At 41.9% G+C, this 15,241-nt stretch overlaps 2 protein-coding genes across 9 annotated transcripts in view; both read left to right on the top strand.

The window, feature by feature from the left end:
• The window catches only part of CADPS2 (calcium dependent secretion activator 2), a 327,080-nt gene that overhangs the window by 95,304 nt on the left and 216,535 nt on the right, over window positions 1–15,241 (top strand). The gene's annotated exons all lie outside the window — the stretch shown is intronic.
• RNF148 (ring finger protein 148) lies at window positions 4,516–6,204 on the top strand. Its single transcript, XM_035128686.2, has one exon. The coding sequence runs from the start codon at window positions 4,722–4,724 to the stop codon at window positions 5,712–5,714; it is 993 nt and encodes a 330-aa protein (XP_034984577.1). The 5' UTR covers window positions 4,516–4,721; the 3' UTR covers window positions 5,715–6,204.

Consider the following 15,241-nt stretch of genomic DNA (forward strand, 5'->3'; position numbering starts at 1 on the left):
GCTCTCAAGCTGCAAGTTGCTCTGTTGGCTATATTAATCTAACCCTTGACAGTGAGAAGTGGGCCATATCAGTAGCGCAAAATCCAGCTTTCTTTGAGGAGGACCTCCCTCCAAAGCAGATGGTAGGTCTGCTGGTGAAGTTAAAGATGCCCACAGAAGCTAAAGGTGCCTTCATATTAGGATCTAGGTTCAGTATGCCACCAGACACTGAGTCCTGGATAGCCTTCATTGCAAGAGGAGGTGATGCGTCTTCTGAAAGCAGAAGAAAGGCACCTGTAGGAGGTGGTGCCACAGGTGTTGTTATTTATGACCATTTGCATCCAGACAGAGAGATTCTCATTTTGACTTGCAACGATGCCTGCAATATTGCTACCATCATGATTAGCAGCCTGAAAGGAAACCCAATTTTGCAGTCGATTAAGGAAGGTATTCAGGTCACGGCAGTAATCGAAGTGGGAGCTATCCAGTGCTTCTACAAGATCTACCTGTGTCTGTTCTTCCTCCTCTTGGCATTTGTTGCCTGCGCAGCGTTGTGCTGCACTCCGGGGCAGATTGGGGCAAGACACGAAGAGAGGAGTTTCAGGGCAGCAAAGGCGGAACTCCGCAAAGCTGTAGATTTGCTTGAGCTGCGCAAGTTGAAAAAGGGCGAAACGGATCTAGCAGGAGAGACCTGTGTGGTGTGCTTGGAGACATACAAGCCGAGAGAGGTAGTGCGTATTTTAACCTGCCGGCACGTCTTCCACAAAAGGTGCATTGATCGCTGGTTGCTAAAGCGTGGCATTTGCCCTATTTGCAACCATGCCGTTATCCAAAGGAACTGAGAGGGATGGAATCGCTTGTACCTCGTGAGGCTTCCAACACTGCTTTAACTTTCAGAAAGCATGTATAAAAGTATTCTCCTCACTAAACAGGTGAAGAACTGATATTTATTGGGGGAAATGATTTGCCTTTGAGGCTATTGGTAGTTGGGACCGTTAATTAAAATCTTAAGTGTATGCTCAGCAGCTCACAGATCCATTTTTTTATTTATTTCACAGAAGAATATATTCAGCGATCGGCTTCTGAGGTGGCTGTCCTCATGTGTGAGAACAGCAACCTCGAGTTGAAGCCTCCTAGTTCAGGAAATATTTCATATATCCATGCAAAGTATTTTATTTTCTCCAGAGACTCTGTTCAATTGAGAAACCCATAAGCACGGGATTGATCATCGCACACTGGTTCAGGTGACTTGTTGAAACATTCTGGCTTTACTCCTAGTCCAAGGAGGAAAAAACTAAAGAGGGGAATGCCATTTCTCTGTTGAGATATGTATGCATCTACTTTTTAATTTCTGAAAAAGAATGTTAGGCAAAAATGTGTTTGCGAGGAAAGCTCCACAGTTAATCCCAGATAACTGGCTTCAGCCCGACAGCGCATGAGCTTTTGCCTCATCTTCTTTCCTAGAGTATGTTGGCAGGGAGTGAAGAGGAGGAATCAAAAACATATGGCTGCTCCTCTTCACTTTTTGTTGTGCTGGAGTCTCTATCCATATGTTCAACTTACAATGCCAATGGAGGGTTCTAAACCGAAGCATCACCTCCATATGAGAAGCACATTGAATATTATTTCTCTTTTTAACTGTATTTGATAACCCTAGTAGTAGCAGTCACTCAAATACATATTATGATCAACCAGCCACTAAAAAGATCATGTAAAAAAATATATGCATCATCGTAGGCTTTCAGGAAGAAAATTAACAAGGGGGTCTATTAAACCAGTTACTGAATAGGTGACAAAATATATGAACATCTCTTAGAGCTGCTATGATGGTTAGCTCTTTTAACCATCTTAGCCCTAACAGACATTCAGGTATTTTGCCACCTATTTAGTAATGGTTTTATTGGACCCCTCAAAGAAGATACTCAGAAGGGCCTCTAAGGAGCAGCCAGGAAATTAATAATATTAGTACTAATAATAATATCCCACTTTTTCCTCCAGACACACTCAAGGCAGCTCACGGATAAAGCAGAAACTGCTAAAAACATAGACAAAACCATCATTAAAAGCAACTGAACACCAATAGAATTAAAATAATATATATGATATCTATTTTAAAAATACAGATAATTAGAATGAAAGCCCTACAGCACCAGCTCTTACTTTAAAAAAACAACAGCAGTCAGTTCCCCCAAAGCCTATTGGAACAAGCAAGTCTTCACCTGTTGGCGGAAGAACAACAAGGAGGGAGGGAGCCAGTCTTAACTTCTCTGAGAAGGGTGTTCCAAAGTCTGGGAGCAGCTACCGAGAAGGCCCTCTTCCACCAAGCATGACGGGGAGGGTGGTGAGACTGAGAGATGGGCCTCCTGTGAAGATCTCAGAGCCCAGGCAGGTTTATATGAGGAAATACAATCATTCAGACCTAAGCTATATAGGGCTTTATAGGTCATTACTCGCACTTTGAATTGTACCCAGAAACAGACTGGCAGCCAGAGGAATAGTTGTAACAAGGGAGTTATATGCTTCTTATAACCAGCCCCAGTCTACCTGGAATTCATAAAAATATATAGAACAACACCTCCAGCCCAATACCTACAGAAATCTTTGGCAGTACACTAACAGCAAAAGTATAACCACCCCAGTCCATCAAAAGCCCAAAGGGGCAGGGGAGCTAAGATTTTATCTGGTGCCACAAAAATGACAGCAAAGGCGCCAGGCGGACCTCACTGGAAAGTGTTCCACAGATGGGGAGAACTAAGACTGAAAGGGTCCCTTTGTGCGGACAGGCGAAGTCCCCCAAACCCCAGTGGAATAATGACTCAAGACAACTTGCTATGGGATTAAAATTGGCCACAACTTTATTAAGATTCAGATGTAGGGAGACCTTGGCTCAGGCATTGGGCGTTTATCCTTCCCAGTCCCCAGCCGGGGATCTGGGGGATGTCAGGGTTATCCAGAATGTATGGGGGTTGGGCTGGCTCTGGAGAACATATGTTCAAGCAGAGAGAGCCTGCCCCCATTCGCCACCATTGGAGGGGAGAGCAATGACAACCTCTCGGTGTATGGTCAATGCCTCCCCCCAAGACCCCTTTAATGGGGAACCCTGATCTTGACGCCGCAAAGGGAATGAGGTCACCGCTCCATGCCCCCCCTATTTTGGAAGATAGTCTAGGATTCCGCCGAAGGCCTGAAGCCGCCCAAGTTGTGACGTATTGCTACAGGAAAGGCGAAACCTGCCAATGCAGGGAAATTCCTTTCCGGCCCTTCAACAGCTGCCCTGACATAGCAGTACCTGCGCACCTGTGGAAAAAGAGGTTAACCTGCAAAATAAGATTTAAATGAGGTCTTGGATGAAGATCTAAGGGTCTGAGTAGGTTCATGTAAGGAGAGACATTCCAGAAGATATTGGGGTCCTGAGCCATTAAGACTTTCATACGTCAAAACCTTAGAGTGAAAACTGGTGGCATTTTCACATCTTGCCAGTTAGCATGTTAATCTAACAACAGACACAGAGTTGTCTTTTTTGCAGCTCTCTAACAGAGAGAGCCTGAACCTGTCAGTGGAATAAAGTGGTACCTCGGTTTAAGTACACAATTGGTTCCGGAAGTCTGTACTTAACCTGAAGCGTACTTAACCTGAAGCGAACTTTCACATTGAAAATAATGGAAAGTGGATTAATCCATTCCAGACGGGTCCACGGAGTTCTTAAACTGAAAGTACTCAAACCGAAGCGTACTTAAACTGAGGTATGACTGTATTGCATAGACTAAAGTGCACCAGTGAAAAACAGTTGTGTGTGTTGCTATCTGCTCAGCTAAGCAATAACAATACAGCATCACGTCCCTTCAGACTTCTACCCTCCAGTAAAAGTTACCCAGAAAGTTGCGAACATGGATTTACACACTATGCACACTATGCAATACTTTAGTTGTACGTCCGGAGTCTGTGTGGTGGGGGGGAGGGGATAATAAAAGTATAAGGTAAAAGACGCCTAGACAGTTGTGGGGGGGAGGGGATAATAAAAGTATAAGGTAAAAGACGCCTAGACAGTTAAGTCCAGTCAAAGGCAACTATGGGGTTGTGGCGCTCATCACGCTTTCAGGCTGAGGGAGCCAGCATTTGTCCACAGAAAGCTTTCTGGGTCATGTGGCCAGCATGACTAAAACTGCATCTGGCGCAATGGGACACCGTGGCAGAAACCAGACCACACGGAAATGCTATTTACCTTCCCACCATTTATCCCGCCTATTTATCTACTTGCATTGGTGTGCTTTCAAACTGCTAGGTTGGCAGGAGCTGCGACAGAGCAATGGGAGCTCACCCCATTGTGGGGATTTGAACGGCCAACCTGATCGGAAAGCCCAAGAGGCTCAGTGGTTTAGACTACAGCGCCACCCGCATCCAAAAGTATATTTGGTTGCTGAGCCAGTAAGATTTTATATAGACCACGTCCTAAGTCCGTGCTAATTGGCAGGGTTGTCCATGATGTCATAATTTCATTACATAACAATGAGCTACTTCACCAGAGGAAAAGCCATCCTGATTTTTGCTTGATGCTACCTGCCACCTGCCATAAAGCTTTGCCAAGTATCTAAGCCTGGGCAGCCTGCTGAGGTCGCTTCTCTGCAATTTGGGGGGGATAGGTTTTTAATATCTCTCTACAAGGAGCGACTCAGCTTTGGCATGCTGATGACTTTTGTCCTGCCCTGCACTATTGATTCAGCAGCTACTTTGCAGGTGCCAACATGAGCATGCCTGGGACTGCCGTTGGAAGAGGACGGGCAACATCTCTTTGTTATCTGCACCTTGGGCTCCTCCTCGCACTCTGTATGCACAGCTCGGAAGTGGACGCCTTTTGGGTTGCCAATCTTAACATATCGTTCATCGTAGCAAATCGGACCTTGTGGGAGATTTTGGAAAACGGAGTGTTCGCCAAAGCCTCTCCTTTGAAGAAGGTGTCTGGAGTTGTGGTGCCGCCAGAGGGTCTGCATCAAAACGCCTGTAGCTCTTTTACCCATTTTAAGAAGCCAGCGAATGGGGACAGTTGGCTAGCTCTCATCATGAGGGGACGGTGTTCATTTGCAAAGCAAATCACGATGGCTACAGAAAGGGGAGCTGCCGGTGTGATCATCTACAATTATCCAGGTACAGGCAATGCTATCTTTCCCATGCATAACTTTGGGGCGGAAGGTATTGTCTCAGTTATGATCAGCAACCTGAAAGGCATAGATCTTTTGCATTTGGCTCAGAATGGTATTCAAGTGAGGGTGACCATTGATGTCGGGAAGCACCATTACCCATGGATAACCCACTACATGGGTACCATTTTTGTTTTTGCCTCCCTTGCTGTGGCATATTGCACCTGCTACTCTGCCACAAGGCTACGGAGATCAAGGAACCTGGTCCAGAGATGCCCGCAGGAACTCGATATCGATAAGGCCATGAATTATCTTGAGCTTCGCACATTGAAGAAGGACGACAAGGAAGTTGGGTCAAGTGGAGAGAGCTGTGCGGTGTGTTTGGAAATGTACAAGCCTAAAGACATAACCCGTGTCTTGCATTGCAGACATCTTTTCCACAAAGCCTGTGTTGATCCTTGGCTTCTGAATCACCAGACATGTCCTGTGTGTAAATGGGACATGCTCCGAATGGTGGAAAGCATTGCAACCGAAGCCGAATCATTGGGTAGTCAAATGCCAAATGAAGTTTCTCCCACAATCAGTTCTCCTAAGCAATAGGACTGTCATGAGTTCATGAAGGAACGCAACAAACGCTCATTCTGGAGACAAGCAACTTTTTCCATGCTTGATTGTCTCATTCCTAAAAATCAAGCGTAAGCATGTGTGCAATAAAAAGCTTTGCTTCTACCTCTGCAGTTCTTGATGTATGTTGGTTCAACAAGAATAAGATTTTGCTTTAGGTTCATGAGCTTCTCCCAGGTTGTATGCATTAAATTCATTTTGGGTTGTGTTTTTTTTCCTTTTTTCCTTTAAAAAAAAGCAAAATCGAAACATGTTTTCAAAATTGTAAACTGAACCTCTTTGTGTTTTACAACATACAGCTGCAGTAGCACAAAGAGCTTTCCCTAAAGAGGACTCTTGCATGTAACTTATTAACAATTAAACTTCAAAGGTGATGCTTTTTCCTTTTGAACTCTTTTTGTATTACATGGTCCAAAATGGATGGTGGCAAAGAGCAATGGAAACTAGAGCTGGACAAATCTAGTGTGTCTCATCTATCTCACTTTCATACATGCTTTTCCATAATTCTTTTCCATCTTTTTCCACATTAATCTGCAGATTGGATAGACACACACACACACACACACACACACACACACACACACATATATATAATAACACCCTCAAATCTATTTAATTCCTTATTAGTTATCTGATAAAATATTTTTGAATCTCCTGTTATGGAAACATCTCAAGGTTGTTTACAATAACACCCATTAAAATACAGTAACATCAATAAAAACCCAGCAGTAGTGTCAGGCAATACAAAATGTAACTAAAAAAATTACCTGCAACTAGTGTCAATAACCAGCAAATGGCCTCCTCAGTAATGAGTACCGGTACTTTTTCCACCATGCGTTAAAACGGCCTCTTATGCCTTATTTCTGGGCAGAGACTATTCTAAATCATTGCACCACAACAGAAGGTTACTGCAAGATGTGCTTCTGCCCTCCGCAACACCACCAGGAGGCGCTTCAGTAGATGCCATTAATGAATAAATAGTGTGTGTTCATCGCTCAAAATCTCCAGGCTGTACAAGGCATTACAGTCATATGTAGTTTGTTACATTTCTATCCCAGATTTCTTTCATGATGGAACACAAGGTGCTAGTCATGAGTTTTCAGGTAGTCTCTCTTTGGACCACCGACTGAGTCCAGAGCCTCATAGAGTTATCAAGTTGGCTCATTCCATTGTTATGCTCTTCAGACCATGGCCTGACTGTTGAGTTATGGCTACACTCAAGGCCACAACGTGTTCAGTTATGGGGATGGAAACCTCCATAACAAGTGGGACCGGGATCAAATGGCATCCAACAGACTTCCCTGCGCTTTCTGCTTCATCTCCCTCTCTCTGGATTCCCGGTAGGCTATAGCAGAGTATCTTCGCAGAGTTGCTTCACATCAGACGTGTGGTCAGCAAGAGGAATAAGGCACGGAAACGTACTTCTAGTCTAAGAAGTGTTTATTATATACATCAGCAATATATCTCATCCCGGAGAAAGACACGACATTGTGCTTCTCCGTTCGCACTTCCGCAGAGCAGTTAACCCTATAAGCTTTGATTCTCCTCACACTGACACCTATAAACTTACCCTGCTAGGAGTTGAATAATATCACCCATCCCAGTGCCCTTAGGTTAATAAACAGCTAGCAGGCCACACACAATACATAGACTGGGTTCCTCTATGGATGGTGTTAAGTTTTGCCACGGAGCAATGTCTTTAATTCAGTGTTTTAGAACAGTACTTCGCCAAACTGTTGTAAAAATTTTGCAGAGCTACACGGCCCTAGAATTAAGTGGATCCTTGACCCAGGAAGAGTCCAGGTATCCTGGCAAGCAGACAAAGTTTAAGCGTCTCCTGCCCACCAAATAACAGAGACCAAACCAGGACGTGCGAAGCAAGGCACTTTTATTTTTGCTGTTGCAACAGGGTCCTTCCTCTCACACAGGAGAACAAGGAAGGAACCCCAAACAAAGATGTCTTGCCCTTAAAAAGAGATTTGAAATTGGTTTCAGCCCACCCCCCAGAAGCATCATCCATATGTCACAGAAGGGGTGTAGCCCAAGACCCCCCCTCCCTAGATTCATCATAGGTACATCATGAAAGGGGAGGTCTGGTGGCAGTAATCTGAGCACCCTGGACCCTGCCCCCTGCCCCCAGAACCTAATCAACAAAATTGAGAGATATTTACATTTCCCTGTTTCCCAGCCAAGTTAATCACACCCTTTTGTCTGGCAGTCAGGTATCAGGATGCCAGGGATTATCACTTTAATTCCTGAGACAATGAGAAGGTTCCCCCCACCCCCCTTCTTCCTTGCAGAGGAACACCTGGTCAGAGAGAGTCAAAATGGTGTCAGTCAGGCCTGTTTTCCTGTGCTGCTTCAGACATGTTTCTGTACATTCATGTACATGTTTTATGAACAATTATTATATATATATATATGACCTCAAAATTCTTATAACAATATCCCCCATTTGGGGCTATAATTTTTCTTAAAAATTGTTGCCCCACAAAAGAATAACCAGATGTGTTGTTTTAGTACTTTGGGAGAAGCATTTCTCAAAAATGGTCTACGTATTTCATTTAACAGGATGGTCCACCAATATTGACTGGAAAGTGCAGTTTGTTTGTTTACCCTTTTGTGTGTTCTTCAGGTGTCAAAAGCTAGCTCTCCTCTGGTTGCACACCTCCATTGTGGCACAACAGCAACAATCCCTGGTGAATCCCCTTAGGGCTTTCATATTGACCATGTCGCCTGGCACCCCCCATAGCTGCCACAGGTTTGGACATGTCATGAGAGAGATGCCTTTGCCTTGGGCTTCCCATGGGCCTTTATTATAGGCTCTGGCCTTGCACTGTAGGGAGTTGCCCAGTTGCTCTTAAAGGAAGAAAGCTACTTGCACCTTGGATACACTTGCCCAATTAGAACTGACCCAATTAGAATTTATACAGCCCCATAAAACATGTCCAAATTAGTCAAATTTAACTCTAAAAGGGATCATTCCTGTTAAATCAAGACATAAATACCTTCATTTATCTGGTGTTTCATGGATCTTGGGGCTTATTCTTGGTAAAATGATTTAAAACAATCTAAAATTGTGTAAGAAGGCTGGCACACTGCAGAGTGCCAGGTGGGACAAGAAAACGTGGTCATAAGTTGATCTAATCTAAATACTGGACTATGCAATATCCTGATCCTTTAAAAGGCATACAATAATACAAAAAAAATCATTGGGACACTATACATTAAACATAAAAAAACAATTAAACACAAAATTGGTTCACCCCCCCTCCTTGTGGAAATAACATACTGTCAGACATAGTTCAATGTTTCTGTCGAATATCACACAACATAAAACATAATCATATATCAGTTGTATGTCTTGAGGCCATCATGATCTTGAGACAATTCCGGCTGCTTTTAAATCCTAGGGCACAGAGTCTTGAGGTCAAGGAGAGAGAATGTCCTTGCAATTCACTTTCCCCCTTTGTCCCAAAGTCATTTGACACATTTCAGTGTTCCTATATAACACATAATGCACAAAACCTTCAAATTATTAATTATACGCCACTTGTATATCTTGAGGCAATCAGGTGAACTTGAGATAATTCTTGCTGCTTTTGCATGTATCTCCAACAAGGGGGTTTTCTTGTCTGCCTTCGAGTCACTGGGAGGAAGTTAACAGTACTTCTATGCCAGCACTTCTAAACCTTGCTGAAACGTTATAGCTTTCTAGGTCCTCCTTCTTAGGTTGTGATCAAAGAGATAAAATGTCAATTTGGTTTCCTGTAAAACATCCTTTTGAAAATAGGCCTGCAGGGGGTTGGGGTCTGAAGATATAATTAGTTAAAAAATAATAATAATAAATAGTATAATAATGATAAAGTCAAGAAAGGGGGGAATATTCTAGAAATTTCTTCTTGGGAAGCTGCAAAGAATATAAGATCATAGTTAAGCATTTTATTCATCTAAATATTATTATTATCATTCATATTTAATTACTGCTGTTATTGTCTGCTCAGTCAGTTTAATTTACTTCACCTAGTTTGGCTGTGGAGGAAACAAAGGACAAAAATTTTGTTAATTAGGACACAATCGATAAGTTATTAACATTTTCCTTATGTGGTTCTGAATTCTCTTTGAGGTTCACGTATCTTGTTTGAAAGGGATTAATATTATTATTATTATTTACAGGAAAGAATGAGTTAGATGCTACATTTGTATGTACAGAAAGAAAAAGTAGAAATACCAAAAAAAAGATACAAAAATAAAATAAAATTTAGATTACCACTCACACAACAATTTTTCAAATGAAATTGGACTTGACACAAAGATATCAGATTTTTTTTAAAAAAAGAATTATCATTAAATAATACAAAGACATTATAAATTGGAGAGGAACCTTAAAGATCTGAAGGTGAAATATCCAATTAAGATGGAAAAATGGTAAAATAACGGAAAAAGCTTTGAAATTCATCATAATAAGAAATACTCAGGCAAGACTACCTGACAAAATACAGTCACAAAACAATACCTGGTTATTGTTAGAATAATTTCATAGACATAATGGAAAAACTGATTTAATAAATGGAAGCAGATTATTTATAAGCTAAAGAGAAGCGCCAAAGAGAAATGAAATTACTGTTTGTATCTCCTCACTCCTCACTTTTTCTTTCTTTTTTTTTTTTTGTGCTGTGGAAGAAAAAAATTGGCAAAACACTCAATCATTGCTACATTAGAAAAGGGAGGGTTATATTAACATAGGGTAATGCTTCGGGGTGAAATGCAAATGAGAGATAAGTATCCATCCTGAGTACCTGCTAGGAAAGAAATGGAGCCTTTTGTTTGCATAGTCTGTCAACTGGTAGACAGCAATTTTCTATGAATTTCCAAGTGTGGAGGGGGCTTGTTTAGGTGGCGTCCCCCCCCCCCATTGGGAGATAATTTTGCATTAAGGTTCTGAAAGAATTTCTCTGCACACTGAATCTCAGTATCCTGCTGGAAAGGGAAAATTATTTCATGTGAAAATCAGTCAGGAAATGTTCCTAAAATGTACAGAGTTTTGCATGTTGAACTGGAATTGGCAGCTTCTAAACAGTTGATGGTTCTCAATGGTTCTTTATCTATTTATTTATTTTTACATAAAGAAATTTAAATTTAAGTTTCATGTGCAAAGCATAACCTTGAACCTCTTAATTAATTTATAAACTACTCAAGAGACAGACTTATAGTAGTACTCTGCTATTTATACCTGTGGAAAGAATCTGGCATGTTAAGATTTTGAAACTTGGCAACCATTTAACTTTGATGGACCAGTAACATACATGAGGTTGTTTTCCCTCAGTGGTTCAAAGCTTTACATTAAGAAATTTGAATAATATTTCATGAGCAGATTATAACCTTTTCGCCCCTTAGTTTAAACCTCCTTTTTCTCCTCTATTTTCCTCTTCAAGCTGACATAGCCTCTGTGCATGTACAGAGTTCATGATTCGGCAGTCTATTATACCCTTTTTTTTTTTTAAAGTGCTGTACCTCTTGACAACATTACCATCTGAATAAAGGAAGGGAAGGGGAAAGAGTAGATTTTAAAGTAGGGTTAGATTTCAAACAAAAGATAGAAACATAGCAGTGTTTTTTTTTTCAGAGCCAGTTTAAATTCTTTTTCCTTGTTTGGAGTCCTAATACAATTTGATACATTGTTTCTTGTTTCTTGCTGCTTAAGAAGCAGGCTTATAAACCTTAAACTAACTTGGAAGCTGCAATAAAAGTTGGGTCAGATTAAAGTCCTAATGAAGTCACCAAATAAACACCTCATACCCCAGGCAAAATAAATCTTGATTTGCCCCCTTTATCTACAGGGTTCGGGGTGAATTCGTAATTGCAAATGTTTTCGTTTGTTTGTTTGTTTTTAATTAATTTATTACAGCCATGGCAGACTAAATTCTCTGCCCCTTTATCTATGGGTAATATGGCCATAGAGCCAGAATTCATAAAATCCTTTGCATTCTCATTGATTTTCAGCCTTACCAATTCCAGACAAAATTTTCTGGCCCTTTATTTACTTGAACTGTTGGCTGGAGTTTTGCAGTTAAAAAAAATAGCTGACAATATGGTGGAAAAAATAACACCAGACATTCATTTTCAATGCATGATATACCATCTCTACCTCTTTCTGAATGGCACCTCAAACTCTTCATGCCAAACTTTAAAAATCTATCTTTCCATCCTTCTCCACCAAAGAGTAATGCTTGACTGAATTCAGGCCATTTCACTATACCACCAGGGTTTAAACTCACTTTTCAGTGCTTACAAACACATTTTCTCTCCCTCCTTTTTCTAAGTTTGGAAAGGGTTGGAAGGGATCTTGAGTAATCTAGTCCCCCCCTTCTGAAATATGGGGATCTCAACACTATCACTGCCCTTAGGATACACATACATTTGAGTACAGACGCCTGACTGGGAAGGAAACACAGGCTATGCCCTATCACGGAAGCACATGTGTGTACTAAGGGAAAAATAAGGAAGGGGAAGATTAAAAGTACCAACGTTATATAGAAGCCTTTAGCAAACCTTAAGATTGGATAAAGATTGGGAAATGTTCAAGACTTTCATATGTGCTTAAACTTTAAACCTTAATAGACAACGTGATAAAAACTTATATAATCACTCCATAAAAAAAAACAATTACACTCTTGTTCCAACTCTGAAAACCAATAATCTTTCCTTGCCAGAAAGCAGAGCTGGGCTGAATTTCAACCCATCACCACATCAGACACATTGCCTTTCACATAGCTCTAAAATGGGGGTTAGAAGGGACCCTGAGGTCATTTAGTCTAACCCTCTAAGATACAGGATTCACAAGATTTGAATGAAAATACCAACTTTATACAGAACCCTTGAGCAGATGAGTTGTTTTTTTTTTAAGAGACTGATATTAGGAGCCCAACAATAACCCTTCTGTCCAACACAATTGAAGTTAAAACTAGACTCAGATAGACAATTCCTGGCTATGGAAGCTCTACCTTTGACAAACAAATCACCTTTATTGGAATAGCTGTTCAATTTTCCTTTAGTCAATATTCATCTAGTCACTTGGAGAAAGACTCCCCTTTGGAGCCTCTCTCAATAACAAACATTTGCACACCTCATTCTCATATTTATAATGTTTAAGATTGATCGGTTCAACATTGTTTCTATACTAGAAATTTAAACAAGTTGGCAGTTTTAACTATGCACACTTAAGAAGGCAGTCTATGGATGTTGTAGCCAATTTAAACACACCCCATAACATTCTAAACCTTGAGTACATCTCTTATCCACTTATAGCTGGAGTTTATGAACATTTTCAAGTTTAAAATATTTTCAAAGCATTGAGCAAGCATTTTTAAACTTACAGCTCGTTATTTTCCTTCATCCTGCCCCCTCTTTTTACTTTTGGAGAGGAAACAATGGCCTTCTACAGCCTCTTTAAAACAAACCTTTACACACTACCTCCACTCTTTTAAATATTTGCCATGTTTTTGGGTTGATCAAGCCCTTACATAAGATTATTTAAGCAAGCTTGCCTTAATTTTTATATTATTTTAAACTATGCATGCTTTAAAAAAGGCAGTCTGTGGGTGTCATGGCCAAATTTTAAACACAAACCCCTAATTTCCTAAACCTGGATTATATCTCTCATTTACTTTAAAGGAAACAACTATCTATAGCAGACACAAGGAACAGGCGCACATACACGTAACAGACAACACAGACAACATGTAACATGCAAACATATATAATTTTATACCATAACATACTTTGCAGGATTCCTCACAAAACTTTTCCCATTCAGAGTTCACCAGGGTTAATTTTAAAGCGGAGATTCACTGTATGTTAAAGGAACCTCCTGGTAGCCATTTCCCCTCATCTGGGTGGTCCATAGTAAATCGGACCCTATGTTTTTTTCTTACAAAGTTTTTGCAATTGGTTCCCTTCAAGCTTGTCCGCCCCGGGGATTTCATGCCAATTTAAGAGAACGAATTGGAGTGGACTTTCATCCTCAAAGTCCTTACCGGAGCAAAGCCTCAGTTGTGCTTTGCCTCGGTTGGGAGTCTGGGAAAGGAATTCCTTAGAGTGGGTTGCACCCATTTTACTTCTGTCTTTTTATACTGCAGTTCTGGGTCCCCGACCCTGTTCCTGGACACTCTTAACTTCCCGAGTCTATGACTCACCCCCACGTCCTAGTGGTGTTCCTGCCTGCCGTTCGCGTGCACTAACTACTAGGCGGCCTGGTGCAGCTAAAACCCTATTGGAACCCTCCCACTGGTCATCAATTGCCTGAGGGTTCCACAGCAACTTCCTGCCTCTTACAATCTAATAGAAAGACTACCTGCCCTGGACGCTTGCCCACGCAATGCCGGGTGGTTAGCCTTGGAAGGAAGGTTTTTTGAAAAGAACGGGTGACCTTGCGATCTAGAACAACCCCGTCACTTCCCGGTGGGGATCGGGGGTGTCTAGGGGCGGCTTCACCCGAAGATTAAGAGCAGAGGAATAGGAAACAGAGCTGGGATAGCCAGATTCCCAGATTGGTAGAAAAGCGACAGTTTGCTCAGACTTCTGCTCAGTTTGGCAGAAGGGAGCTGGGACAGTCTTTCTAAGCTCTGCGTTTAACGTAAAGACTGTTGCCCGGGACCTCAGTTCTACTCTGTAACTGTGCCTGGCAGCCTTGCTGCAACTAAGGTCCAAAGAGGAGAGTAGAAAAGGATAGTCCAAGTGGAGAAATAGATTTTTAGTTGCTGTGGTTCTTAGCTCACCCAAGGTGTCCCCTTTTAATACTCACGACCGATCCTTTCAGTCGAATCCCGTTGTCTCCAGCTTCCAACTGGTTCCTAAAAAAAAACAGCCTTGTCCCTTTAAACGTTGCTTCGTCCTGGGGGTCCCGCTTGGACTCTCAATTACTACCAAGTGCCTCGGGTCCTGAGGTTGGTTTACCCCCCTGCAAAAGAGGCAAGGGCGCGCTGGGCTCCCCTTCCTCAGTGAACCCGGAGCTCAAGGCAAAACTGGGTCCCCGAAGTGGTCGCCAAACTGTTGTAAAAATTTTGCAGAGCTACACGGCCCTAGAATTAAGTGGATCCTTGACCCAGGAAGAGTCCAGGTATCCTGGCAAGCAGACAAAGTTTAAGCGTCTCCTGCCCACCAAATAACAGAGACCAAACCAGGACGTGCGAAGCAAGGCACTTTTATTTTTGCTGTTGCAACAGGGTCCTTCCTCTCACACAGGAGAACAAGGAAGGAACCCCAAACAAAGATGTCTTGCCCTTAAAAAGAGATTTGAAATTGGTTTCAGCCCACCCCCCAGAAGCATCATCCATATGTCACAGAAGGGGTGTAGCCCAAGACCCCCCCTCCCTAGATTCATCATAGGTACATCATGAAAGGGGAGGTCTGGTGGCAGTAATCTGAGCACCCTGGACCCTGCCCCCTGCCCCCAGAACCTAATCAACAAAATTGAGAGATATTTACATTTCCCTGTTTCCCAG

This window comes from Zootoca vivipara, chromosome 10 (assembly GCF_963506605.1).
Source record: "Zootoca vivipara chromosome 10, rZooViv1.1, whole genome shotgun sequence".
Lineage (NCBI taxonomy): Eukaryota > Metazoa > Chordata > Lepidosauria > Squamata > Lacertidae > Zootoca > Zootoca vivipara.